Source organism: Citrus clementina, unplaced genomic scaffold (genome assembly GCF_000493195.1).
Source record: "Citrus clementina cultivar Clemenules unplaced genomic scaffold, Citrus_clementina_v1.0 scaffold_2, whole genome shotgun sequence".
Lineage (NCBI taxonomy): Eukaryota > Viridiplantae > Streptophyta > Magnoliopsida > Sapindales > Rutaceae > Citrus > Citrus x clementina.
The window spans coordinates 5,581,238-5,608,667 of NW_006262688.1; the positions used below are offsets into that span (position 1 = coordinate 5,581,238).

Sequence of the window (27,430 nt, forward strand, 5' to 3'; positions counted from 1 at the left end):
CACCCCATTCCCCAATAAAATTTAGTGGGGTGGGGATGGGGAAATCCCCATGTGGGGAATGCTTTCCCCATCCCCACCCCATTCCCCATTTATCTATTTTATATTAGGTATAAATATATGATTTCAGTAAGTTAAAAATTAGAGACTTAAAATAAAATCATCACTATATTGTAAAGTATTTAAATTCTTTTAAAAAAATATCTAAAAGTTTGAAACAATATCTTAAAATGATATTAAAAGTGAAAAATATTTAAAGAGCGTAGCACTTTAAAAGAGAAAAGAAAATATAATAATGTTTCATAGTTGAAAAATATTGTAGAGTTTTCTTTCATTCATATCTTATTTATATTGCATAAAAATTAAAAAAATGTTAATTGATATTATAATTCATAAAATAAAAATTATTAAATAAGAATTAAAAACATATTTATATATAATGGGGATTGGGGTGGGGAGTGCAAAACCAAACCCCACCCCATTAAGAATTTGGGGATTATTTTCCCTCCACTCCCCACCCCATTCCCCAAAAATTATTCAAAATTTTCTCCATTTGGGGTGGGGCTCCATGGGGCCCCAAACCCGTGGAGGATTTTGCCATCCCTAATTAAATCTACATCCATGGAGGTAAGAAAGAATAATTGTTTATTTAACAATTAATAGAGTACAAATATTTGAGTAATGAATCTCACTTTCCAGAAACCCAAATATACCCAGTACTCTCACACTTTGCAGGAAAGATAAATTCCTCAGACACACTTCTCTCACTTCTCTCAAAAGCTTAGAAACTTATAAGCTTAACAATTTTGGGATGATTTAGAATGAAGAAATGGCTTCAATTTATAGGCTTCAAGCTTGCACTATTCCACCTGACCCAAACACTATTCCACCTAACCCATGCAAATATGTCAAGGAGTTTGGTATTTCTTTGGCCAATCTTGAAAAATTCTCTAAATTTGAATCCAACATTTCGGCTAACCTTGACAATTGTTAGCAAAATGCAAGTGGTTTTCTTATTTTTCAACACATACCTCGGCAAGATCATTAATGGGATACACTATAACATCTTCATTATCCACCCAAGAGCCAAGATCGTTAATCTGCATGCCGTGGATTCCGGATTTCATAGCTTCAGCCTTAACGTAAGCCGGGAAAATTTTCGAACCTCTACTCCATCTTTGAGCCATCTAATTTTAGCCTCCAAATTGGGGGATAAATCTTTGGAGTATGCGCTGGTTGAAAGTTGGAATATATTTGACAGTGTTCATTTTATAAATTTACAGTTTGGAAATGTAAAAATTGTATGGATGATTTTGTTGACTTTCAATACGATCTCTGTATGGTAGGTATCATTTGGTTTTGTTACATGAAATTAGCAAGATTTTTCCATGGAGCTCGGAACAGTTCATTTCCTTTCATGTGTTACTTTCTGATGCGGCCAAACAATTTAGTTTTGAAGTGATACTGTTTTCGGACTATCTACTATTTATGGCCAACTTAAAGGTCATTTAATTTTTTTATATAAAAGTCAAGTAGGTAATTTTCATTTTTTCGGAGATCATTTTAATTTTCTTTTTCTTTTCTGTGATCCTTTTGAGTCCAAAATTATTTTTATATTTTTTAAAAGATAAGTGTGGGTAAAATCTAAATTTTGACTCAGATGACCTATAGAAAAATAACGCTAAGAGAGAATTTTTTTTTTTTTTTAAGAACCTTGGTGAGTGCGGTAATTTTATTTAATTATGAAAGTAACATACTAAAACGAGGATCGTTGTCCATTTATTACAAGTAAATAAAAAGATACAATGCATACTAAAGTTGACGAACACCAATGCATGCATTCGAAAGTTTTGGCACAAGATCCGGACTTCAGCAAGTCTAGATAGAGATGCTGTATGGAACTCCTTTCTCTTTGTCTCCATCTTTCCAATATGGCTTCAAGAGATTATATGGAACAACCCCAGCTCCATTTCTATTCGCCAAAGTGCTATCTCCATTCCTTTCATCAATAATTCCTTCAAGCTCCATCAACCTGCCACTAAACTTCTCGAATGCAGCGTTTATGACTGGATCTTCACCCCATGCTGGCTCCTTATCTTTCCCTAAGAACTCCTCATCAGGAGAATGAGTCGATAGCAAATCGAGGGTAGCTATAACTAGAATGGCTTGATCCTGATTGGGGAAGGTGTACAAAAGTGCATCTTCAGGTTTTTCAATGAATGTTTTCCAAATTTTTTCAGTTGGATCTTCATCTGGCATGTTTACTCTTGCAATTGTTGGCCTGTTGGGGAAGTAGGCTGCATATGTGTATTGGCCAAAGTTTACAGCTGCATGGTGACCAGATGCTACCCAAATGATAGTTGTTAAGATTTCAATCAAATTCTGAGGGGTTTTCAGGACAGGCCACCAAGGTTCATCCTTTTTGTCAGCGTGTCCGACAGTTCGAATTTCAGTCCACCAAGCTTGGAGTTCATCATCAGACTCTACAAGACTTTGATCAGGATAGTAGTGATTCACATAATCGGTAACCCATTGTTTTAAGATACCCCATAGATCGAGACCGTCCTTGGCAAAAGGATAGTCGTCAATTGTTAGCTTTAAGCCGTGTCGAGCATTTGGATCTTCAACGGCCATTCCCCTGGGTAATCAAACCCCGAAAAGGAAAAAAAAATTACTCTTTAGATTGTGTTATCTCTATGTGTCTAAACAACCATTTAGAAAAAAAAAAAATTAATGAAATCCGTTTACAATTGAAATAACTACTTGGAGTTGCTTTGGTAATGAGGTAAGCCATGATTGTTGTGAATAAATAGTTATAGTTGTTAAATAAATGTTAAAATGTTTGATAAATATGATTTTTAAAAAATATTTTTGATAAATTAGTAAAGATGTTATAAAAATTTTGACCCTAAGTGACTTTATTACCTCTTCATAAGGTCTTTGGGGAGTGCTTGTTCGTCAAACCGCCATTGCTTATCATAGATAACAGAACTCATCTCCATACAATATTCTCCAGGTGAGAATGTGTTTTCAATGACTCCACCAGCACTAATAAGTATATCCCGACCTATAGCATTGAGCTCCAATGTGTATCGAAGATGAGGATGCAACAATCTATAGATTGGATGCATCACACTGAGTTGTCGATTGGTAGCAATTATGTAAGGTTCTACCACACAATGACTTCTTAACCTATAAAAGAGATCGTGTTCAATAATTAATTAATCACATGCTCATTGGAAAAAAAAAGTTCTGAACTAGGATAAATTATTACACATACCAATGGCTGACAAGCTGGTGATAGCCCGAATCATGAGCAAGAACATGAGCTTTGGCTAGCCTCCAAAGCCAGGTCTTAGTTGAATTCCAAGAACCCGGTGTATACACTTTTCTCCAATGTGGCTTGTCGTCCATTGGAGGCCGAGTTAACTCAATGGCTAGTGGTCTCAACGTGTTATCTGGAGTTAAGAAGAATACAGTGCGGGACCCATACAAGGTCGTGGGTTCGAGCTTCCTCACTTTTTCTACATAGGGCAGAAATAGGTCATGGTAATCTAACATGAACAACTTCTTTTGTTCTATAGCCTGCATAAAATCAAAGTTTAACTTACAAATTAATTAATCGAAGTGAAACTCATATTTAATTATTGAACATAGATGATTTTTCTTAGTGATTGATATAAACATAAAATTGGGTGTATAATCAGTGTCGATACCTCTTCAACAGAAATCATTTCTCCAAGTTCTTTTTCAATGATATCTTTGGTGATTGCTGATTCTTGTGGACCGTAGATTTTAGGATCGAGAGAGCTTTTCAAAGGCCATTCCTGCATGAATTTATGTCATTTTTATTCTCCAATATACCGAATCATTTTTCTGATACAATATTCATTAAACAGCTTGACTTAGTAGTTTAACCGATCGGATAATTAATTGTCCACTATTAATATTAACGGCGGAAAATCTCAATATATAATACCGTAATCAACTGTATGCTGCATGGGTTGAGACCAGCTAGTGTTTGCCTAGCAAATTCCTCATCCCTAAACCAAAAGAATTTGTCTCCTGAAAATGACAAAATACATAATGATTCTGGGTTCGGGCATCAAATTCCTGTGTGAGAAATTAAGAAGAGATGCTTACTCAGCATTGCCTCAGGAGCATCGAACTGGAATACTTCTTCGCCCATTTCTTTAAGTGTCTTAGCAAACCTGGCAAGTGAGTTTAAGAAACCTGGTTCTGCTTCAGGCAAACTAAATCCATCTTCATTGAAGAGTTCGTCTATCTCTGTGAAGTATTCAAATTTTTTATCACCATCGAAGAATTTTTCGATGTATGGTAACGCAGCATGACACATTGATTTATAGTCTTTCATATTATCAAATGCTTCCTGCTTTACATCCGAAAACGTTTCATCTCTTGGCACATAAATATATTTATCTCTTTTCTCCTTCAAAGGATCTGCCATTAATATTACAAAATCGTCAAGAATCAGGAAAAATCAAAATCTTTCAACAAACGAAATATATAATATTTGTCAAATCTCCCAACTGAATTAACTGTTTCGGAGGTTAAATGTCATCTAAGTATGTTCTAAAGAAGTCTAACATAACATCTGTAATGTGCTTCATCAATAAAATCACATGACAATGGTACATTATCTTTATGTTTATTTTTTAAACTAAAAATTGATGAAGGAACAACATATCATACTGTACCAGATTCATAATGTGGACGTCCAGTTCTGCAGCGTCTGGGATAAGGAAATTTTTTGCCACCAAGCACCGGTCGTCTTTTGTCAGGATTTCCGAGATCATTATAGACATCATAATCATATATTCTGTCAGATGGTTGACGTACTCCTTGTCCATTGCCTCGCAAATGATAAAGCTCTTCAATTCTAAACCTCTTCAATCCATCCGGTGTTTGTGATGGCAAGTACGACTGACGGGGAAAAAAATGTTTGTATTGAACAAAACTAATGCAGTACAAACAAATCATAATAACAAAATCATATGGGACTAACCTTGTTAGCAAAGAAAATTCTCTTTAGTTCGTTTTTGTTCTTCGGTTGAATCCATGAATTACATGTTATGTTCACAGGATCACCATTTGAGAAACCATCAAGAACAATATTCATCAAATAGATCTCAACGTGGTGCTCATTTTCCACAGACATTGCACCAACTTCTCCAAAATCCGATGGAACGTTGAATGTTGATTCATATAGTTCATTTCCATGCTTATCTTTGCCTGCTTTGCGTGCATGAGCATAGATGGTTGATTTCTCTGATCCCGTAGCTGAAAAAAATGTGGGAAAGAACAAAACGATCAAAAACAGTTTTCATTCTTCCAGAACATTCTTGAAATTTTTCAGAACATGGAGGGAGAGGGGTAAAAATGTGAAAAAGGAAAAGTTCATTTCTCAGATTCCAAAAGTTGAAGGTTAGCAGTAAGGTCATAATAATAGTCGTACTAAGCTTTCAAAGAACATAAAATACAAGTTACCCAAACTGACCGTATTACATTAAGTTACCGCTTCAGTAGCTCTCCGCATGGTTTTTTTATTTTTGCCCTTAAAAAAATGGCTTCATAAAATGTTTTGCAGTACTTACTGTGATCAAGGTCGGCGCTAACAAGCTCCAAGCGGAGTGTTCTGCCTAGAAAATAATCTTCATAATCATCTTTCCATGATGCTTTCACAGTGACTACAGCATTAATTACGCTGACGGATTTTTCAGTAGAAGTTGCTATAGCTTCGATATTTTTACTACTAACATTGTGTCTTTTTGAGTGACAACTAACACGAACTTTGGATCCTATTTTAAGTGAAGGACTTGGCTGAACTTGACGAAAAACATGGCAATTTCCATGCAGAAATGGCTTGGAGAATGGAAATAGGACTGTGGTAGGGGTAGAGTACCGATGAACTTGTGGTTTCAGCATTTTTTTTTTTTTTTTGGGTTTTCTGACTAAAAGGATATGCTTGAGATGTTGCTAAAGAAAGATTGACTTAATTATAGGCTAGCTGTGAGAGACTTGGGAGACCGATCCCCCCTTTATATAGAAATTTTGAGGCATAAATGAGAAAAACTGTATTTGGCAGTATTAATTAATTTCGTCTTTTCTGCTATTCATTTCTTGACTTTACTGATAGTATGAGAAATTTTAGAATACTATGTCAGTCATAAGTAAATAATGATGTTACATGTATGCATTTATTTTAAAAAATTATCATACATATGATGGTTATATTAAATTCAATTACACATATCATGTATGCATTAATTAGTTGTAATATATCAGAGGTATTCTAAAATTTCTCCTGATAGTAGATATGAAGCCACACGAAAAATCTAATAATTGATTCAAACCTTTCGCTTATGGAAATTTGGAAATATATTAATTAATCTTGTTATTTTCTTCTATAAAATTCTTGATTTTACACTACTTGCTCGATATATGAGTGCATACAAAAAGTCTAATAATTAGAACTGATTACTTTAGGTATCTTGAACCTATTTTCAATTTGCGAGGAGTTCCAAATTTGGCTTTGTGTACTGTTTACTTTTCTTTCCCTTTAGGCTGCTCAATTATACTCTTTCACTTTAACTCTATTTCTGGATAAAAATATTAAAATTATTTCTGAAAAGTTCTTCTGTCTTGAGCAGATTTTATATGGTTTCTTCATCACATCTCTTAGGAATATATATTTTGTTATAATGTATTGATATGGAGTCTGCAAACATTCTATTCCCATCATTATGTAAGTAGGTTTTTTGGCTTATCATTGTCACGTGGAAAACTAGTGAGAGCTGCATGGATTTGGCTTGATATAAAAACTCATGTGCCTGAGTCATACACAAATACTAGCTCAAGAGCAGAGAATTGCCTCAAACTTACATTATTGGCACAATAACAATTCTCAACCAATATAGATAATATCCTCAACACCTCATTCTATTTTTCTTTTGTACTATTGTAGTACAGAATTAATTAGAAGGTTAATTTTGGAGTTTATCTGCTTTTTAATATATTAAAATGCGTCCCATATTAATATGGTAGTCAATCAAACTAAATATGTGCCTAAAATTCTAGTTTTATATCTCTTTCATATTTTCCCTTTTAATTAGACCTATATTAGGTTTTTCTAAAATTAAAAGGAAACGTTAATTATTAAGAAAAATTAGATTAGGTATACGTTTTAGTTTTCCATTTTTTTTCAATTATGATTTGGTTTCCTATTTGAGTTAATTTAGGAAAATGAAGTTATCTCATTACAAAGGGCAAAGACCACCTACATCCCCAAGATTTGAAAAAATAGCCATGCAGACCCCAAGTTTTCAATAAGGGACAACAAAAATCCTTTGGACTATAATAGCCTTTGTAGATAGTAACTAAAGAAATTGACTTTAAAAATTTTTAATAGATACAAATATAATTTAGATAGTTTAATTTTTGTGGCAAACTAATAATATTAGAATATTTTTTAATATATTAAATAAATTTTAAAATCTAAATTATTCTATTTATTTTAATAATATATATGTATTTATTATAAAAAAAATGTAAATGAATCTTTGGTTTAAATAGATTCTGCAATTAATAAAATATATCTCATATATTAATAATAGCAAAATCATTTTATATAATATTGAAAATCATTTTTTATTTATTTTAATATTATATTTTTATTTATTATAAAATTTAGTCTAATATAATATAAGGTTGTAAAGTATTAAAACATTTTTTAAAATATTAAAATTATTTTAAAATATATGCATTGTTAAATTTATTTAAATATTATATTTTTATTTATTATAAAATATTGGACTCAATTTTTTTGAGTTAATATAACCAAAAAATATTATAGTCAAAATAGGGTCTTTATTTCTAAAAATTTACAAGACTATTTTCTTAAATTTTAGAGGTACAAGTGTTTTTTTTTTCCCTATTATAAATCGAGACGTATGTTTTTATTGTTTAAGAAAGTATTGAATCCAATAAATTCACGTGTATCACATACCTATACATTTATTATGGACCGATAAATTTAGGCTTAGATGGTTCCAGCTCACGTGTCCATCAATGAGTAGTCAGTAGTTGAGCAGTGCCATTTAATTGATCATGAATTGAAGTCTTTGCAGAGGACGATAAAAGTCTTTGCGGAGGACAGGTCCCACTACTTGTTTTCTCTGTACACGAGTAACACGATGCATGAACCACCACGTTTGTGGAATAAATAGGTTACCATCTTGTAACTGTAGAACGACTCACATAAACGTTTTTGGCTAAGTTAATTGATATTGGGATCCCTTAAGTTATATTTTATGTACCTTACATCCATTTATATGAATAGTGTATGATGTGAGGTACATGAAATATAACTTAGAGTTTGTCTTGATATTATTTGGGTGAATTCAGAGTTCCGAAAGTGTTTTCCCAAGCTTCATTTTCATGTTGGAAGAGCATGTAATATTACAGCTAACTAGCACATCAAATCTTTTGGCTCATTCTCTATAATTATTTGAAGGCTAGGGTTTGAAATTTAGCTCTCATTAGAGCCCAAGAGTTCCATGATGATATTGACCCGGCAATTATGTCGAGATGTGGTGGATATACTGGTATGGAAGCTAATCAGGCATTGGGATTGAGTTATCACGCCATAAGAGTATGAACTCATAAGGGATGTCCACCTCCAGACTAATATTATAAACGATGAGGATGTACAAATGAATGCGCCTGTCTGAAGTTCAAAGTAATAGAAATTTTTAAAGTACATCAACCTGTTGGGCTTACTGATTTCAAATGTGTACTTAAAAAGATGGATCGAATACTCTTCTCTGTTCAGTCCATATCAACCTGTTCAGAATTCATCCATTTTTGGCATATCCCTAGCAGAAAATGTTTAAGTCAGTAACTACGGACAAATAGTATAATCGTAGTTATTATTATTTTTTTTTTTTTAAATTTGGAAACATATAGTCGTGGAGTCAAACGCTTTAAATCTAATGACCGATTCACAAAAGACAAAATGGGGTTAGTTACCCCAAAGAACACACAGCTGGACCTTCCTTTTTTTTTTGCTACACTACCAAGAATCAACCCATCACATTTCTATCCCATTTCGGAGAGAAAATAAAAAAAAAAATGAAAATGTTTTAAATCTGACAACCGATTTACAACAAGACAAAACGGGGATAGTTACCCTGAAGACGAAATAGCTGGACCTTTTATTTTTTATTTTTTTAGCTACACTACAAATAATCAAGCAATCAAATTTGTATCTCGTGTCGGAAAAAAAGAAAAAAGAAAAGAAAAAAAATATGTTCCTAAAAATAAACCACTATCAAATAAATCATGAGAATAATTCCAACCTTAATTGGTAGTATTTTCTTATGCTTAACTCACACGTGTATTGAAACTCAAACCTGAAACTTGAGTCCTAAGAAAGTCATTCCTTATCACTGAAGCTAAACCTTAGCTTCAAATTTCGAAACATGCATTATTTAGAATTTTTTTTAAAATGATATATTGCCACAATCAAAGAGATCTACTAGTCACAATTAGGAATTTAATAAGACTAATTAACGTTGATCAATTTTATCATAGCACAATCTAAATTAAATTCCTACGTTAAAATATATATGTCTCTAATAATATTTATTAATATATTTATTCTACCCACACTTTTATAAGAAAAAAAATATATATATGCGTCTACCTATAATCAGAGAGGAATAGAAGTCTGAACACCGACATGTAAGGGCGCCAATTGATGCCAAAAAGTGGGTGTAAGGCCAAATGGCTAATGGCCCTCATCACATAACTGATTAAAGAAATTCGTCCACTTTGTTTAGTTTTATTTGTTAAAGTCTTCGAAGAAAGGACAACTCCATCACGTGTGTCACGCATCAACATACAACATATGGACCATATGGACTAGTAAAATTAATAGAGCAAGCTCCTGTGTTTTCACATACGTGTAATCGTCCTTAGGGATGGCAAAATTCGGGTTCGGGTCCGGGTTTGGCCTTTCCGGTTCCGGACCCGGACTACCAATTCATTATACCGGACCCGAATAAAACCCGTATTTTTTTAATCCGGGTCCGATCCGGGTTAAACTCGAAATATTCCTGATTTCCGGATTGCGGGTTCTAAACCTGAATTTTTTCCCCAAAATCAATATCTTCAGCACGTTACATCTTGGTAAAAACAAATAAAATGCAAAGACCACTCCATTAAATCAACAATCATACTGTAGTTCAAGTAACTAAGCAACATTTTTAAAACAGTAAAGAAAACAAGTCACAAAAGCATTCATAACAAACAGAAGAAGAATTTCTCATTCTTAAGTGACCCACAAAGCCTCAATTACCACAGTACCTCCTGCCATTACCGAACCAACAACTAGAGTAGAGAAGAGAGACGATGAAGCAGAGAAGTTTCAGACATCTAGAGATTGCAAAGCTGGTGTGGTTAGAGGAGGTGGCTGCCTTGATGATAGGGGATGAGGAAGATGAAAGATGCGGCTGGTTTGAGCCCGTGAGGCTTAGATTTTTAGGGCTGCTTTTGTTTTTTCACTTACTTTTTGCTCTTATATTTATAACTAATAATTAAAAATTATTTATTTAAATAATTAAAAACATTAAAATGCGGGTCCAGGTTCTGGACATCCGGGTTTAGGTAAACTCGGAATCGGACCCGGATTCATCCGGGTTAAGAAAAATACATCCGGATCCGGATATTTCGTAAATCCGGTGCAGGTTAAACCCGGTCCGGATCATCCGGGCTCATCCGGGTCCGATCCGGGTCCGGGTGTGTTTGCCATCCCTAATCGTCCCCTACATGCGTACGTGGTCCCTCAACCCTTTGTCCATTCTGCAATAGAAACGATAAATAATTAATGACAACGATACATGTGAAACGCGTGTAGAGGACAATTAATCTCTTTTATATATACACACACGTGATCCTTTATTTGTAACTTTTTTTTTATGCCGATATATTATTAAGTCATATAATTTAATAGAGTTAGTTAAAATATATTGTTAAATCATATAATTTTTTTCAGACACATTATTAAGCCGTATGATTTAATAGAGTTAGCATAAATACGCTCTTAAACCATATATTAAATACTGACTCTATTAAATTATATATCTTAATAGCATGTTTATGTGAAAAAAAAATAAAAATGAAGTGTCCAGACTTGAGAATTTATATATATATATGTAACGTATATATTTGCATAACCTCTCTATTTATTTGAAGATGGGAGGTATAAGTTGAATTCTCTTTGGTTAATCTCGTCCCGCTTAAGATTTGGATTGAGCTATATACGAACGTTTCAGCTCAATTTTCCTGGTTAGAGTTGATTTTTCTTTTTTTAACTCGGAAAATGCTGCTCCCCGTTTCTAGGTAGTGTCAGCTCCAATGGCAAACTCATTAATTTAAACTTTTGAGGGACTTAGTATAAATAACAATACAATATCAAAATTTTTAATAGAAGTAATGTGACAAAATATGATATGATCGATATGATCTCCATAATTAAATTAACATTCAAGACCATTTTTATGATTCCTGCTATGCTCAATTGTACTTAGTTAAAGTAAAATCAACTTAGGACATTCAAAATGATCATCTATGCGTATAATAAATTGAGCATGGCACGCAAAAATCGAGCTTTTGATTTCAATTTGTCGAACTTGAAAAGCTCAATCTCAATAATAATAAAACAAGAAGAGCGTCAAAAAGGATGAAGAGCATTAACAAGGAGTCAAGGATCAGTTATACTTTCAAATTTCAAAAACATGAAAAAAAAAATAACAACTAGGTTGGAGGAAGAATTGATTAACGAAGCAAAATTTAAATGCGACATCCATATACATCTTCATCTGATCATTAAATAAATTCTCAAAGAGTATCTATTGACACTAATTATTCAGGATTTAGGGCCTATTTTCTAAATAGATAAAACGTGAGTAAAGAGTCCACATTATTGTTTAAGAGGAAATTACTAAGCTTCACTAGTTTTGTTTTAAACTTACAATAATTGTTAAGAGGAAAAGAATTAAAATTCACCACAGATATGGGAAATCCCAGTTTTTTTGTTCTTGATATGGAAACCATAGCTTTTCTAGTTCGTAGAAAGAGAATAAAAGAGACAGAATTAACCAAGGTCATCAGTTCGAGGTTTGGGAATGCAGTTGCGTTAAATACTTGTTGGGAGAGCTTTGCCGCCCTAGTGGTCCTACCCGGCTCGAATCTGGATTAGTCTAGGCCTAATGTGGTCTTCGGATACCAGATGGTTTAATACACCCGAAAAAAAAAAGAGACAGAATTAAGAATGATGAATTGAGGCTGAAATGGTGATTAAGAAGAAGCCAAAAATAGTGAGGCACTTTTGAAATATTTAATTGTAACACGACAATACACATCAATTGAGTTTAAAGATAACAAACAATATGCATCAATTGAGTTTAAAGATAATAAAATGAAGTGTTATATATATATATATACCTTCTCTCATGCGGGCACCCTCATTTTTTTTTTTATGCAGACACGTTATTACGCCATATAATTTCATAAAATCAGTACAGACACGCTATTAAATCACATGATTTTATAGTAAATTAAATACGAACTCTATTAAACCATATATATGCATTAATTAAGAGTCTATAATAAGGCATTTGCACCTGAAAATTTTTCTCTCTTTTTATATATCTATTGATGATCATAGTAACCAATATTATATTGATCCTAAAGAGTATGATCACCTTTTCAAATGAAACTCACAAAAAAAAAGTAATTTAAATCGGGCTCAAATCTTCTCTTGATATGATCACCATCTAAACTTTTGATGATCATAGTTTATTTCTAATTAATTGTTTATTTAACTACTCACAAAACGTGTATTTTTGTCCCTTACTTTTTAAAATTCGATGAAATCCCATCTCTCTATCTCAAAATTGTCAAATACAAAAAAAAAAAAAAAACCTAATCTTCAACAATAGAAAACATCAAATTGGAGGAAGCCCGAAGTTTCATTAATTTGATGTGATAATCGCTTAGGCCGTATTGATTCAATATTGATCTCTTCGTTGCTGAAATTAATAATATTCTTATGCCAATAGTTTTCTTATTCATTAAAACTCCGATACTCCCCATATCGAAACCTGCTAGAGGTGACGAAGAAGAGTAATAATAAGGATCAGTTATACTTTACAATTTAAAGCATAACAAAAAATAACAAATAGGGAGATTAGTCTGAGTTGTGGTACGGGCTTAAATGTGCCTCCCACAGTTAGGGCCCACTCAGGACTACCTCATGATTCAAAAAAAAAAAATAACAAATAGGGTGGAGGGAGAATTAACATTTGTTCATAATATAAGGAAAAATTAAGGATGTGTTGACAAAAATTATATTTGGACAATTTTACCCTTTGGTATTGTGGTTTCAATATTCATTATAAAATAAAATTAAAAAAAGCTAAGCTTTAATGTAATCTAATCTATTAACTAAATAAGTAACAAATTAATTATTATAAATTATACTTAAATTTATCGAAACTGACAAGCATGAAGAGCGTGACTGGACAAATTATTCGAGCGTCGTTTATCATTATATAAGCAAACGATGTGACATCCACTTGCAAGAAATGGAGACGACATGAGATCCAAATCAATTTTTGAAACCGACATGTGTAAAAAGTAAGCTTTAATGTAATTTAATCTATTAACTAAATAATCAGCAAATTAATTATTGTAAATTATACTTAAATTTATCGAAATCAACAAGCATGACGAGTGAGTCGACGTATCATTCAAATGATGCGTCGTTTATCATTATATAAGCAAATAACATGACATCCACCTACAAGAAATGGAGACGGCATGACATATAAATCAATTTTCGGAATCGACAACCATAAAGGTGTGTGCCGACGCATCAAATGGATGACGCGTCATTTACCCTTCATAAAGTAATGACATCACGTTCGCCAATATAACAAATCGCTAGTTTATTTTTATCCTCCAATTCTGGAACTGACAAGCATAACCAGTATGCAACGATGCATTGATTTAACGACGAGACGTTTATCATTTTATTATCAAACGATATGTCATTCATGTATTTAACTTGCAAACGACTTGTCATCTCTTTGCTGAGCCTCAAAAATGGTAAACAAAATTATGAAGCCGTATTTCATAATTGGGTGTCTCAAACAATTTCCAATAGCCTTAAAAGTGACTATAGTTTATCTACAACAAAATGTCTAACTTCCCTTCCCCTTTTATTTGTGATTTTCACCAAATAGATTATTAACTTTGATGCTTTATACATAATTATTCACTTATTGATAAATTATAGAGTAAGAATATAACTATAAACTTTTGTACAAATTTTTTTTTTGTACAAACTGATGTGACATGATTTAATTGGTGGGATTAAATATCTATTGGTTCACATGATTTGTTTTTATTATATTGTATTTTTATTCAACCAATGAGTTTATGACAAATCAGTTTGTACAAGAATTTGTGACTGTATCATCACTCTAAATTATACATTGATAGCTTCTAAACTTTAGTAACCATTGTTGGCTTGTCAATCCAATTGAAATGCCTACATGGTCCGCAATCTTTTTCATCTTCCTTTGAACTACAACTAATATTTAAAGTTATAAAGATTAAAAACCTAACTATTCTCTTTATATTGAAACATCTTCTTTGTGTATGTGTTGGAACATCTTTTTTTTTTTTAAGGATTACTTGACTTTAGGAGATTTCTTAAACTTAATTTTATTTTTTATTAAGCTTTTCATGTTTATGGATATTATGTTCATTTTATTATTTTAATTAATTGTATTTATTTATCATCAAAATCAATCATATCAGAATAACAAAATAATTTTCATTTACAAAAATTAGAGGTCTTGCGAGATTAAAAGAGGGTTTTGAATCTGTGATTTTTTTTTTATTATTTTGTTGTTTTGGGGGGGGGGGGGGGGGGGCGAAGCTAAACTGTCAAGATTTGCTTAATTTGATTATAAATATTGGAATATAATGAGTTTTTTTGGTTTCATAACTGATAAGGTTAGTCATTAGGGTAAAGAATCCACATATCCAACTAACACACTTCTTTTTATGTGTTTGATAAGAAATTTTAAGGAGTGCCAATAGCTCAACTAAACTTGAAAAGCTTAAAAAGGGCTACTAAAAGCATTTCAAGGCCCATAATGGGTCCTCTTCGGCTCTTCCCCTAACCCCAATTTATATTAAGTCTTTAATTAGTGGAGCTATTAGCACCATCTAATAATCTCATAAACCCATATTCTGAATGCATCCCTTGATTAAAGAACTAAAATTATTCAATTTACTAATAACACTCATTTAAATTCCTTAAATAGTCTGAACGTCTTCTTTTTCATTGAACCTTGAAGTAACTTTTAAAAATTAAAAACTCTCATGACCAGTATTAACATTTAACTGGATATAGAAGTCTTATTAAAAATAAAAATTGATAAAGAAATCAATAATCATAATTTTTCATAGGCAATAAACAAACTTTAAATAAGAAGCCACCAAGACTAATGACCCTAGTCACCTACACTCTTCCTTAATTGGCTTTTCATTTCCCTATTTATTTTATATTCATTTTAAACTTGGAAAAAGCTTTCATATGGGCCTCTAATTGATCCAAACAAAGCAGGCTTGTTGCTTTATCACTCAATTCGGTCTCTCCCTCTCTCTCTCCTTTTTTTTTTCTTTTTCTTTTTTTGAGGGAGGAAAATAATTCGTTCCCCTTAAAAATATAAGGTGCATATATTTTTGCCATCAAAGAGTATCTCAAGAAAAAGGATTGGCAGGTTTCTATTTCTCTTGTGTACAGAGAGGCAAACTTGGCTGCTGATTTTATGGCGAACCTTGCTTGTTCTTTGCCTCTTGGGCTTATGGTGTACCCTAGTCCCCCGCTGGGGGTTTCATCCATTCTTTTGTATGATTCTTACGGGGTTGCGACTCCGCGTTCGGTTGTTTTTTAGCTCTTAATTGAGCCCCAGTTGATCAAAAAATATATATATAAGGTGCATAGAATTTTTGTGATTTCAATCAAGATTAAATGTCTAAATATATAGCAGTGGAGTTTTATAAGAAATTTTGACAGGTGCCAATACTATCACTCGTTCTTAAAAAATTCTTTATTTTATATATTATTTAAATTTGCATTTAAATCAAGATTATTTTTCTATTGTAATTAAATATTGTATAACGAGTTAGAATTATTGGTTAATTTCAAGTAACTAAGGCATAATTGTTGATTAAGTGATGCTACTGAAGATGTAAGAATTTGATCCATATGCTAGTTGGTTGAATTCCCCTTCTTCAAAGTTTTGCACCAAAATACTTATTCAATTCCGATCTAAATTTATTAGGGATAAAAATTTATCAAATTCTGTTAAAATTTGATCATTATTAACTAATATTTGTAATGACCTGGGGGTGTTGCGCATATTATCTTGTGTCACATGACAAATTATATATCATTTGAAATGAAAACTTTGTTGATGCTTAACACTAGGATGATTGGTAATTAACACGAAAGATAGAGAATTAATTACTTAATAATATAACACCGACAGCAACATTAACTGCAATTTATTTGATTCATTCTTGAACTCATTCTCAAAAGTTTTTATTGACACAACATTCGAGCGATTGCAACAACATTTTCAACTCTAGATAGAGATGCTGTACGGAACTCCTTTTCCTGTAACACCAGGTTCCGAAAATGGCTTCAAGAGCTCATATGGCACCATCCCAGCTCCATTTCTATTCCTCAACTTGGGATCTGCATTCCTTGCATCAATAATCCCTTCAAGCTCCATTAACTTGCCTCTAAACTTTTCAAATGCTGCATTTATAACCGGATCCTCACGCCATGCTGGCTCTATTTCTTTTCCTAAATACTCCTCATCAGGAGAATGAGTCGATAAAACATCAAGAATAGCCATAACTTTAGTAGCTTGAATCTGGGAAGGGAAGGTATTCAAAAGTGCATTTTCAGGTTTTTCAAGGAAGAATTTCCATTGTTCATCAGATGGATCTTCAGTGGCAATGTTGCATCTTGCAGTGGTTGGCCTATTGGGGAAATAGCCTCCGTAAATGTATTGGCCGAAGTTAACAGCTGCGTGGTGACCAGATGTTACCCAAACAATAGTTGTGATGATTTCAATTAAATCCTTAGGGGTTTTCAAGACAGGCCACCAAGGTTCATGTTTCTTGTCACCGTGTCCCACAGTTCGAATTTCAGTCCACCAAGCTTGGAGCTCTTCATCAGATTCTACAAGGCTTTTATCAGGGTAGTAGTGATTAACATAATCGGTAACCCATTGTTTTATGGCATCCCAGAGATCAAGGCCATCATTGGCAAAAGGATAGTCTTCAATTGTTAGCTTCAAGCCATGTGGAGCACTTGGATCTTCAACAGCCAATCCCCTGGATAAATATCCGGGAAAAAAATTGAAATCAATCCATTTTCTGTTTAATGTTTTTCGTATAACAAAATAGCCTGGTGACTTACCGGCTAATTAGGTCTTTGGGGAGTGCTTCATGGTCAAAGCGCCATTGCTTGTCATAGGCAACAGAGCTAAATTCCATAGAGTACTTTCCAGGTGAGAATGAGCTTTCAATGATTCCATCAGCATTAACAAGAGCTTGTCGAGCCAAACCATTGATCTCCATTGTGTATCGAAAATGAGGATCCAACAATCTATAGATTGGATGCATCACGCTGAGTTGCCGATTGGTTGCTATTACGTAAGGTTCTGTGCAACAATGAGTTCTTAACCTGCAAAGAGAATAAGCAACTATATTAATATTTAAGGTCTTCTCATGCATGGGTGTGGGTGTTGGTTAGCTTAACTGTTAAACGTTAGAGACATAATCCTCCATTAGGCAAGATTGAATCTTTGAGTTAAGTACATAGGTTTGGGAGTTGGGACAATTATCAACTCTTGAGCTAGTATTTGAGTATGAGTTAAGTCTTTAGGTTCCTATAATAAAAGTCTGGTATTCATATAAGGGTAGTACAAGAGGAGGGGTGTGTGGGGGGAGATACGTGGTATTCAAACCCTGCTCACACGTGTGAAAAATGAATTGTGTTATCATCGGGCTAATTATATATTAAAAAAACAAAAAGTCTAATAAGCCACTTTTTTTTTATTTGACAAGCCACTTAATACCATATAAGTCAACTACATGAATTAAGAGAAATTGCACATACCAATGGCTGACAAGCTGGTGATAGCCAGCATCATGAGCAAGGACATGAGCTTTGGCTAGCTTCCAAAGCCAGCACTCAGTAGAGTGCCAAGAAGGTAAAAACACTTGTTTCCATTGTGGCTTGCCATTCATTGGAGGCCGAGTGAGCTCAATAGCTATTGGTCTCAATGTGCCGGCTGGTGTTAGGAAGAAAATTGTGCGAGATCCATACAACGTTGTGCTTTTGAGTTGTCTCACTTTTTCCACATATGGTAAAAATAGGTCATGGTAATCTAAGATGAACAACTTCTTTTGTTTTATAGCCTGCATAAAACATATTGTTTACAAATTAATTGACTGAAAGGAAATAATTGTGGTTCACTTTTTCTTGTTGATTTATATTTCAGAATGATCATTCGTATACCTCTTCAACAGAAATCATTCCTCCAATTTCTTTTTCAATCAATTCTGTGGTAATTGCTGATTCTGGTGGTCCGTAAATTTCAGGATCGAGTGTGCTTTTCAACGGCCATTCCTGCACAATTTCATGCAATTTTTTATCTTCTTGCTGTTATAACTTATGCCAATAGGCATATCAATCAATCAGGCAATTGCTTTATCCTATGATAATGATAGTGTCAAATAGAATCACTTCTTCGATATTGTATTAATAAAAGCACTTGACCCCAAAAGTGCGATGACATAATTTATAAATATTCTGACAAGAAAATTTGATAGAATTATGAAAGAAATAGTGATAAATCGGCGCCGGTTTTATTCTATTAGCTGATAAATAAATCCGTACCGATTTATCATTAAATCGGTAAGTGCTTTGTCTCTTTAGTATTTTTCCTTGTAAAAAGACTAAAGACTAAATTACTTCTTGTTTTTACTATAATTTGATTAATTATCTTCGTAGTTTTTACTATAATTTGATTAATTATCTTCGTAGACATTTTCAACATTTCTTACGAAAACAAGTGACATAAAATTTTATTTCATTTCTTCTGCTTTGATGCAAATAAAACTAACTTAATTTTTTTACAAATTTTATCAAAATTCTATTGGACAAAAAGATTATCTCCTTGTTTGTCCCCCCCTTACCTATCTTGGGTTAATAACTAAGATTGAGTTTTGTGTTAGTTTTTGAGTAGTATTACATATCTCTAAATTTTTATCCTAAAAAACTATCTCAAATGATGTAGTATTCATTAATTGTTTGGTAAGGTAATACAACTAATTAACGTAGATCTTGTAAAGAAATATCAAATACTTAATGAATTTTAGGGTATAAAAAATTGAGACTATCATTACTATTTATTTTGTCACTTTATTTACAATCAAGCCTTTTTTTTTTAGTTGGACTATTAACACCCTTTCATTAATCTCATAAAACCCTTATTATATTACAATTACATTTAAGGACAAATATAAATAGAATTAAGCCATTTATATTTTTTCTCTCTGTTCAATTTTATTTTGCTTGCAAAATTTATCATCAAACTAATCTGACTTTATGAAGTAATCCTCTAAGTCAAAACAAATTTTTTGCAATAAACATAACAACGTAATTAAGATACAACATAGTGGAAAATAAATAAAATAAAATTTTATCTCGCTACAAAATTTTTTTTTTAAAGAATTCTCAAACTAATTGATGAACCCAAAATTTATAGGTAGGATAAAATTATATTAAACTCATAAAATATCATTATTTTCTAAGTATAATGTTTTTCTTACTTTTTCTTTTAGATTTTTTTCTTTAGAAATTAAATAATAAAGAAAGTTTAAAGAGAGGTATGCAAATATTAAAATTGAAACAGTGAGAAAATTATTAAAAACTAAAAAATTCATAAATGAAAAGAACATTCATTTAGAAAAAAAGGCACTTTTGGTATTAAATATAATATAATTTAAAAAGGGGCTTCAATAAAATTTTGGAGGGGTGCTAATAGTCCGATTCTTTTATTTTTTTCACTAGATTATGAAGATAAAAAGAAACAAGAAGAGAAAAGAAGAAAGGAAAAAAGAAATGAGAGGATACTAATCCAATTCTGTCACCCTATTTTTATCAAAGTAGCGATATTGATCGTACCGTGATCAACCTTATGCTATACGGGTTGAGACCAGCGAGAGTTTGCCTAGAAAATTCCTCATCCCTAAACCAAAAGAATTTGTCTCCTGAAAATAACAACTCACACAAATAATAGTTAGTATAAATTCAAGCATCAAATTGAAGAAACCTTGATTGTGTTAGAAATTAATTAATTATATAATTTAGAAGAGGGTCCTTACTGTCCATTGTTTCTGGCGTCTCAAACAGCAAAATATTATCTCCTGTATCCTCAATTGCCTTAACCAATCTGGGAAGCAGTGTGTTCCAAAAACCTTCCTGTTTGAGTGGAGGCAAGTTGACTCCTTCATTGAAGAGTGCGTCAATAGCAGAGAAGTATGGAAACCCCAGATCAGGATCGACAAAGGCGGTTTCTAAGGATGGTACCAACGCATGCAACACTGAGTACACCGTCTTTGCTGAAAATGTTAGCTGCTTTACCTCCGAGAATGCTTCATCCCTTGGAACATAAAAGTTTCCCTCTCTTTTCTCCGAAAATTGATCTGCATGCATTAACACACACATACGCACAGGTATGAAATTTGTTTTTTTGAATCCAAATAATGGTGGTTCCTCTCATCCTCTGCCCCACTAAAATTAATGTAAATTGCTTCTCCTACTAGAAAGTGATTAACATTTTTTTATGGTGCATACATAAACATGTTTTCTTATCCAAAAATTAATTAATTATGAGTCAACGCATCACTGTTGTAACTTTTATTTTTATTTCTTTGAATACTGCTAGTTTTTTTTTCCAACACTAGTATATTTTTACAATCTAGGCTGTGTTTTAGTAAAATAAAAATCTGCTGGAATTATTTTATTAGAATATAGTTTAGATTTTTATTCTCATATTAAAAAATAAATATATCACTCTAGCATTATATATAAGTTCTAACCATCCTTGTGCTACTATTTTCAAATTGATTGTCATAGTTTGATTCTTCTTTCTCTTCATCTCCTTCGTGAAAGGACCTCAAAAGCAAATAGGGAATCTTTCATCAGGGCCCAGCCGTCTTTAGAATACTCAATGGTCAGCTCGAGCTTATTTGAACTACCTTTTGGCCCATGTGCTATGTAGCAGACGTGACTATGCTTGCCAGATTTTTTGTGTTCAGAATTTTATGAACGACCTTTTGTGTTCACGTCTCCTTTTCCAACCACACATTGGGTACCCCTAAAAGGACATGTACACCCCTTTATGTTCCGTCTTGATCAGACGACAATAGAAATTCAACCTTGAAAGTTCAGAAATGGCCCTACTTTCTAATCATCATGTTTTGAAATTTAGAAAACAAAAGGAGAACTTTTAAAAAAAATAAGATATGAGAACTTTTAAAAAAAAATTCTCTCAATTAAGATTTAATTGAGTAGAGATATTTTTTTTCCCTCACAAAATATAAGTGGAGCGGACATTTCTTAAATATTAGTAAAATTATTGGAGATAAAAATTTTCTCTCAAATCTTTCCTTACAAAATATGATTGGAGCAGACATATCTCAAATGTTAGTGAGAGTAAAAATCTTCTCTCACTGTAATTCCTTAATTATTAGCATGGATAAAATTTTAGACAATACTTTACAAGATCTAACAAAAAATATAGTCTCAATAATTGTCGGGTTGTAACATAGTGTAAAAAAAAAACAAAAGGAAAAAGCGATTTCATTAGTTCTAAAATTCATTGAAAATCCGCCTTAGTTCTTTAATCATTTAAAAATCACCAAAGCCTTGATCTTTCGAAATTCGAAGTTATATAACTTCTCCTGAAAGGAAGGTTTTTGTCTATGTTTTTAACCAGAAAATTAGCCCCTAATTAGATGTTTATGTAGTAAAAAAAGAGAAAGAGAGAGAGAGTTAAACTGTAATAATCAACCTGTGTCACACCGTGGGCGTCCAGTTCTGCAACGTCTAGGATAAGGGTTTTGTTTGCCTCCAAGCACAGGCCTTGCTAATTCAGGTTTCTTGTCTGGATCTCCAAGATCATTGTAGACATCATAATCATAGATTCTATCATAGGTTTTGCGCTCTCCTTGTCCATTACCTCGCAAAATGGTAAGCTCCTCAGCTCTATATCTCTTCAATCCGTCTGGTGTTTGTGATGGCAAGTACTACAGAATTAAAATATAGAATTAAAAAAAAAAAAAAACTCAATTAAACTTGACATCGTTAAATAGCAATAAAACTCTTTATCCATGTCATATGCATATGGATGTCATTACGGTTGGTTGAAATATATACATATACGAGAGTGAACAGATAAGGACTAATAATCTTGGAGCACATAGTTTGTGCTAAGAATTGAGCTATGAGTACAATTCAAAAATTGACTTGAAGGGGGTAAGTTTAATCTAGAAAATTCACATTCTATTTTACAATTTTGGGGAAATTAATCCCAGAGGTTTGAAAAAATATGCAGTTAAGGAAAAGAAACTGACCTTGTTGGTAAAGAAAACTCTCTTTTGTTTATTGTCGTGCTTTGAGTGAAGCCATGAATTACATGTTACGTTGACAGGACCATTTGGCAAACCATCAAGAACAATATCTTTCAAATACATCTCTTTGTGGTGCTCATTTTCCACTAATATTGCGCCAATTTCTCCAAATCCAGATGGGACTTCGAATTCTGATTCATATTGCATGTTTCCATCCCCGTCCGCACCAATTTTGCGCGCATAATCTTGGATGGTGGATTTATCCAATCCCGTCTCTGAAATATTAATATAGAAAAAAAATATTATCAAAAACTGTTTTCATTTTTTGAAAACATTTTGTAATTTTTCAAAAACATGGCGCGTAAAATATGTAAATTAATCTCTTATTTCTTAAAAAGCATGGATATTATACATGTTTTTACTTTTGGTAAATCTTTGATTGGAGGATTGGCATAATACAAAATCATCTTTTAACAAATCTCGATGACATGTGGCAAAAAATAAGGTAAATCGGATTAGCTATTATACAAGTTTGTAAGATTTTTAGATATTATTTACTGGATTAAAATTTTTAACACAAAATTAAAAACCTCTTATAATAAACTCTTAATTTATGACTTCTCTTTGCTCGGTCAAAGTTTCTTTAAAAAAAAATTACTTTTAATATGATACTTATAACTTTTAATGCAAAGATAATTAAAACAAGCAGCGAATCCTTTCTTATCATTACCAAACGTGTTTTTGGAATTTTACAAGTGCAAAATTTGAAATCCACTTTCTTAGTTTCACTTAACAAGAAAACGGTTTTTAAAAAACGTTTTGCTAAAAAACTTTTAACCCTGAATTATTGTAACTGTGGGAACTTTATGTGAACTGAAAAAATATATATATATTATTGTGCTGTACTTACTGGGGTCAAGCTCAGCACTGACAAGCTCCAAGAGGAGTGATTTACCAAACAAATCTCCAAGATCATCTAACCCTCGGTCTAAAGAAATATTTGAGAGGAAGCTTCCCACAGTTGGTTTCACAGTAACAACAGCCTTAACTTTGATTGATTTTTCAGTGGAAGTTGCTATAGCTTTGATAGTGTTTCTGGGAACAGAACCAATCCGAAGTTTGGGACTTCCTTTAAAAAGTGAAGAAGTTGATGGAACTGGAAGAAAGGCATGGCCGTAATTTCCATGGAGAAACGGGTTGGATAATGGAAATAGGGGTTTGATAGATTGAGGTTGATGAACCTGTGGCTTCAACATTGTTTTTCAAGTAAGAAGAAGATGCTTTAGAATTTATTTCTTGGCTAGCCGAGCTATGTGAAACATGAGCGACCAATCCTTAGTTTATATAGGAAGTTGGAGCATGAGAGAGCTCGTAGAATAGGATCAATGTCAGATTTCCATTTTTTTTTTAAATACATATATTATATTAAAAAAAATCCTATTGAAAAATATCATAAATCTGTCGACACCAATCTCGTCGTGACCTATTTAAAATTATATATGAGAGTTGTTTTATTGGAGTTCATTTGAAAACAAGTAAAAGATTATCTTAATTTTTTGTTTTATAAGTAGATTTAAATCTTCGGGTTCACTAGTAAGGTGAGGAGACGGCAATTGTATCTGCAGAGTGTAAGAATGAGTATCTCCGACAAATTCATTTAATCGCTGGTAAAAAGTCGTTGGTTTTCACGTGCTCCATTCGACTTATGGCACATGAAAAATGAAGCCCTTTTCAAAAAATAAAAAATAAAATGAAGCGAAGTGGGGCCGAAGAGGAAAAAGATACGTACGACGTACTATTACACTAGTTTGTCTTCAGTTTCGCGTGCTCCATAATTTAAAGTGTTAATATTCTTCTTCTCTTCTATAAAAATGACACCGCCATATTTAAAATCTATTAATTTATCTTAAAGTCTTGAGCGTTTATGTCGTGTGTATATGAATTTGGATTTCAAGCTTATTTTAATTGTCTTCATTTTTTAAAGATCTCCTTAAGAAAAAAAAAATTACCACTAAACCACATTGATGTTTTCATTATACTCCACGGATGTTTTGGTTATAGATTAAGGTAGGGAAAATCTCACGTTTACCATTCGCCTTCTCAAAAAAAAATCGCATTCTTAGAAAAATTTGATGCTTAACAAATCTATTATCATAATTGTTTCCATAAATTCACTTTTTAAGAAATTTTATATTGCATGAGATGTAATACAATTAATTAATACCTGAATAATATATGTAGTTGAATTTTTAATATAACCACCAATTACGTATTGGTTCTTCAAAATAAAACTACACATATCATAACATTATGAATAATGATATAGTCACAAACACTTGTATAAATTTATTTTGTACAAATTGATGTGGCGTTAATTCATTGGTTGAATTAAATATCTCTTGGTCCACATGATTTATTTCTATTATTTTATATTTTCATTCAACTAATGAATTAATGTCACATCAATTTATACAAAATAAATTTGTACAAGATTTTGTAACTGTATCATTATTCTAACATTATATGCTTATTATTTTATTAATATAGTGGCTCAGACGTATTCTAAAATTTCTCTAATTGCGACATTGAAACTAATAATTAAAATTTATTAATCAATTAGCTCATTAAATGAAGTGGCCATACGGTTGACATCATTTCTCGGGTCATAATAAGGGGGCTTTTGCCCTTCAGTAGTCATATTTTCTCAATTTATAAAGAATGATTCTAATTGACAGATCGACAGATTTGATTATCTTCCCTCCAATTTGAAAAAAAAAATATTACATGGACAAAATTTGCCCTTAAATTACCTCTTACCTCTTTTCCCATCTGTCCACTCCCTCAATCCTTTTCAACAATTTAACCATCTCTAAAATTCCAAACTCAATCAAATCAAATGAACAATTCCAATTTCCTAATTCGGCGTTGTTCTAGTTATGAGTGATTGTGTTACAATTCGTTCGATTTGGAGAATTCAATCCAATTAAAATTCTAATTGTGATCATGAAACGATCCAGTTTGTTTTGAATTAAAATTTCAAATTATTAAATATATGTAGCAAACGTATAAACATAGAAAATAAATAAATAAAGAGTAATGATATGGCCACAAACTCTTGTACAAACTTATTTTGTACAAACTGATGTGGCATGATAAGATTGGTTGAATTAAATATCACTTGGCCCACATGATTTATTTTTATTAATTTATATTTTCATTCAACCAATGAATTAATGCCACGTCAGTTTGTACAAAATAAGTTTGTACAAGAGTTTGTGGCTGTATCATTACTCATAAATAAAATACAAAAAAAAAGATAAATAAAAAAGAAAGAAAGAAAAAACTCCACAATATCAGTAAATAGCACCATGAGGTCGTCAAGACCAGCATCATTCATCTCCTTTTTCTCCATCTTCTTTCTTAATCTCTAAGGATCACTGAATTTGTAAATTTGTAGAATTTCTAGTTAAAAATTAATAATAATCGCATTATTCATTTTCAAGCCATGAAATGAATTCATAAAATTGTTTGTCTGATTAGTCATTGCGAATGACCACCTCATGCGTAATGCATCTCCCCGGACCACTAAACTTGGTACATAGACCACACGGTTCTGGCTATTTCACGTGCGTCCATGGACCACATGTATATTTTATAAAATATTTTTTTATGTCATTGTTAAACGTGATTATTGGGTCATTAACATTAAAAGTCGTTGTTGTTCATGCAAAATAAGAAAAATCAAAAGTTTTACGATCATGACATATAAGTCCACAATATTTTAATTTTTTTACTTTATTAAACTAGGTTTTCAATTAAATGACTTATTCTTAAATTTATTAATATCTATTTAAATTAATAAATTTACTTATTAGTTAATAAATTAACTAATTTATTACATAGTTAAACTATGTATATTATTTACTAACCATAATTGATGATAAATATAAATATATGTTTTTTTAATTTAATACGATAATCAATTTTCTTTCACCCATGTGAGTAAGGTTCAAACCCCATATCTTTTTTTTTTTTTCAAACAAGAGATTTTATATGTCAAGTAGATGGAATACACAAAATACGAAAATAAATTTAATTTGATATTCTATGTAAGTAATGTTTTATTATTTTTTATAACATAATATTTAATTAACATACTAAATTATTTAATTATGTAGTAAAAATATTTTCATTTACTAATAATAATAAAGTGTTAGTTTATAAACTTATAAAATTATTTTTGTTTGTTTGTACAATGAGTTTTGTATTTTTAATTGAGTTTTTGTCCTGAAAATCGTGGCTTCTAGAAGCATTCATGCAACTGTAAATTTATAGGTGTGGAACTAATATGTGAAAATCTAAAAATTTTCAACTTGTTTATTTTTATAACAAATTATAGGACTCCATTATAGTTGACCTTGAAAAAGACAAAATAAAAATACCAAACCCCTATTGGAAAGTAATTTTGCCCTTAATTTAAGCATTTCAATTCCATGGGATGATGATGATTGAGATGAACAAGCCCATGAGTAAAACGTTTAAAATATAAAAACAAAATTTATATTTATCTTATCCTACACTATTTTTGAATTTGACGTGTGTGGCTACAATTAATCTC

At 31.9% G+C, this 27,430-nt stretch overlaps 2 protein-coding genes across 2 annotated transcripts; both read right to left on the reverse strand.

Moving 5' to 3' along the window:
* Positions 1–1,718: 1,718 nt before the first annotated feature.
* Positions 1,719–6,040, reverse strand: LOC18052053 (linoleate 13S-lipoxygenase 2-1, chloroplastic). Its single transcript, XM_006445906.2, has 9 exons — positions 5,613–6,040; positions 5,024–5,298; positions 4,716–4,941; positions 4,141–4,458; positions 3,977–4,062; positions 3,714–3,824; positions 3,278–3,582; positions 2,923–3,189; positions 1,719–2,635 (listed from the first exon to the last, which is right to left on the reverse strand). Exons 1-9 carry the CDS (start codon positions 5,941–5,943, stop codon positions 1,876–1,878), a joined length of 2,679 nt encoding a protein of 892 aa, XP_006445969.1. The 5' UTR covers positions 5,944–6,040; the 3' UTR covers positions 1,719–1,875.
* Positions 6,041–16,597: 10,557 nt separating this feature from the next.
* LOC18052054 (linoleate 13S-lipoxygenase 2-1, chloroplastic) lies at positions 16,598–24,210 on the reverse strand. The gene is made up of 9 exons (XM_006445907.2): positions 23,723–24,210; positions 22,816–23,087; positions 22,254–22,488; positions 20,563–20,883; positions 20,363–20,448; positions 18,692–18,802; positions 18,290–18,591; positions 17,588–17,854; positions 16,598–17,502 (listed from the first exon to the last, which is right to left on the reverse strand). Exons 1-9 carry the CDS (start codon positions 24,066–24,068, stop codon positions 16,743–16,745), a joined length of 2,700 nt encoding a protein of 899 aa, XP_006445970.1. The 5' UTR covers positions 24,069–24,210; the 3' UTR covers positions 16,598–16,742.
* Between the last annotated feature and the right edge of the window lie 3,220 nt (positions 24,211–27,430).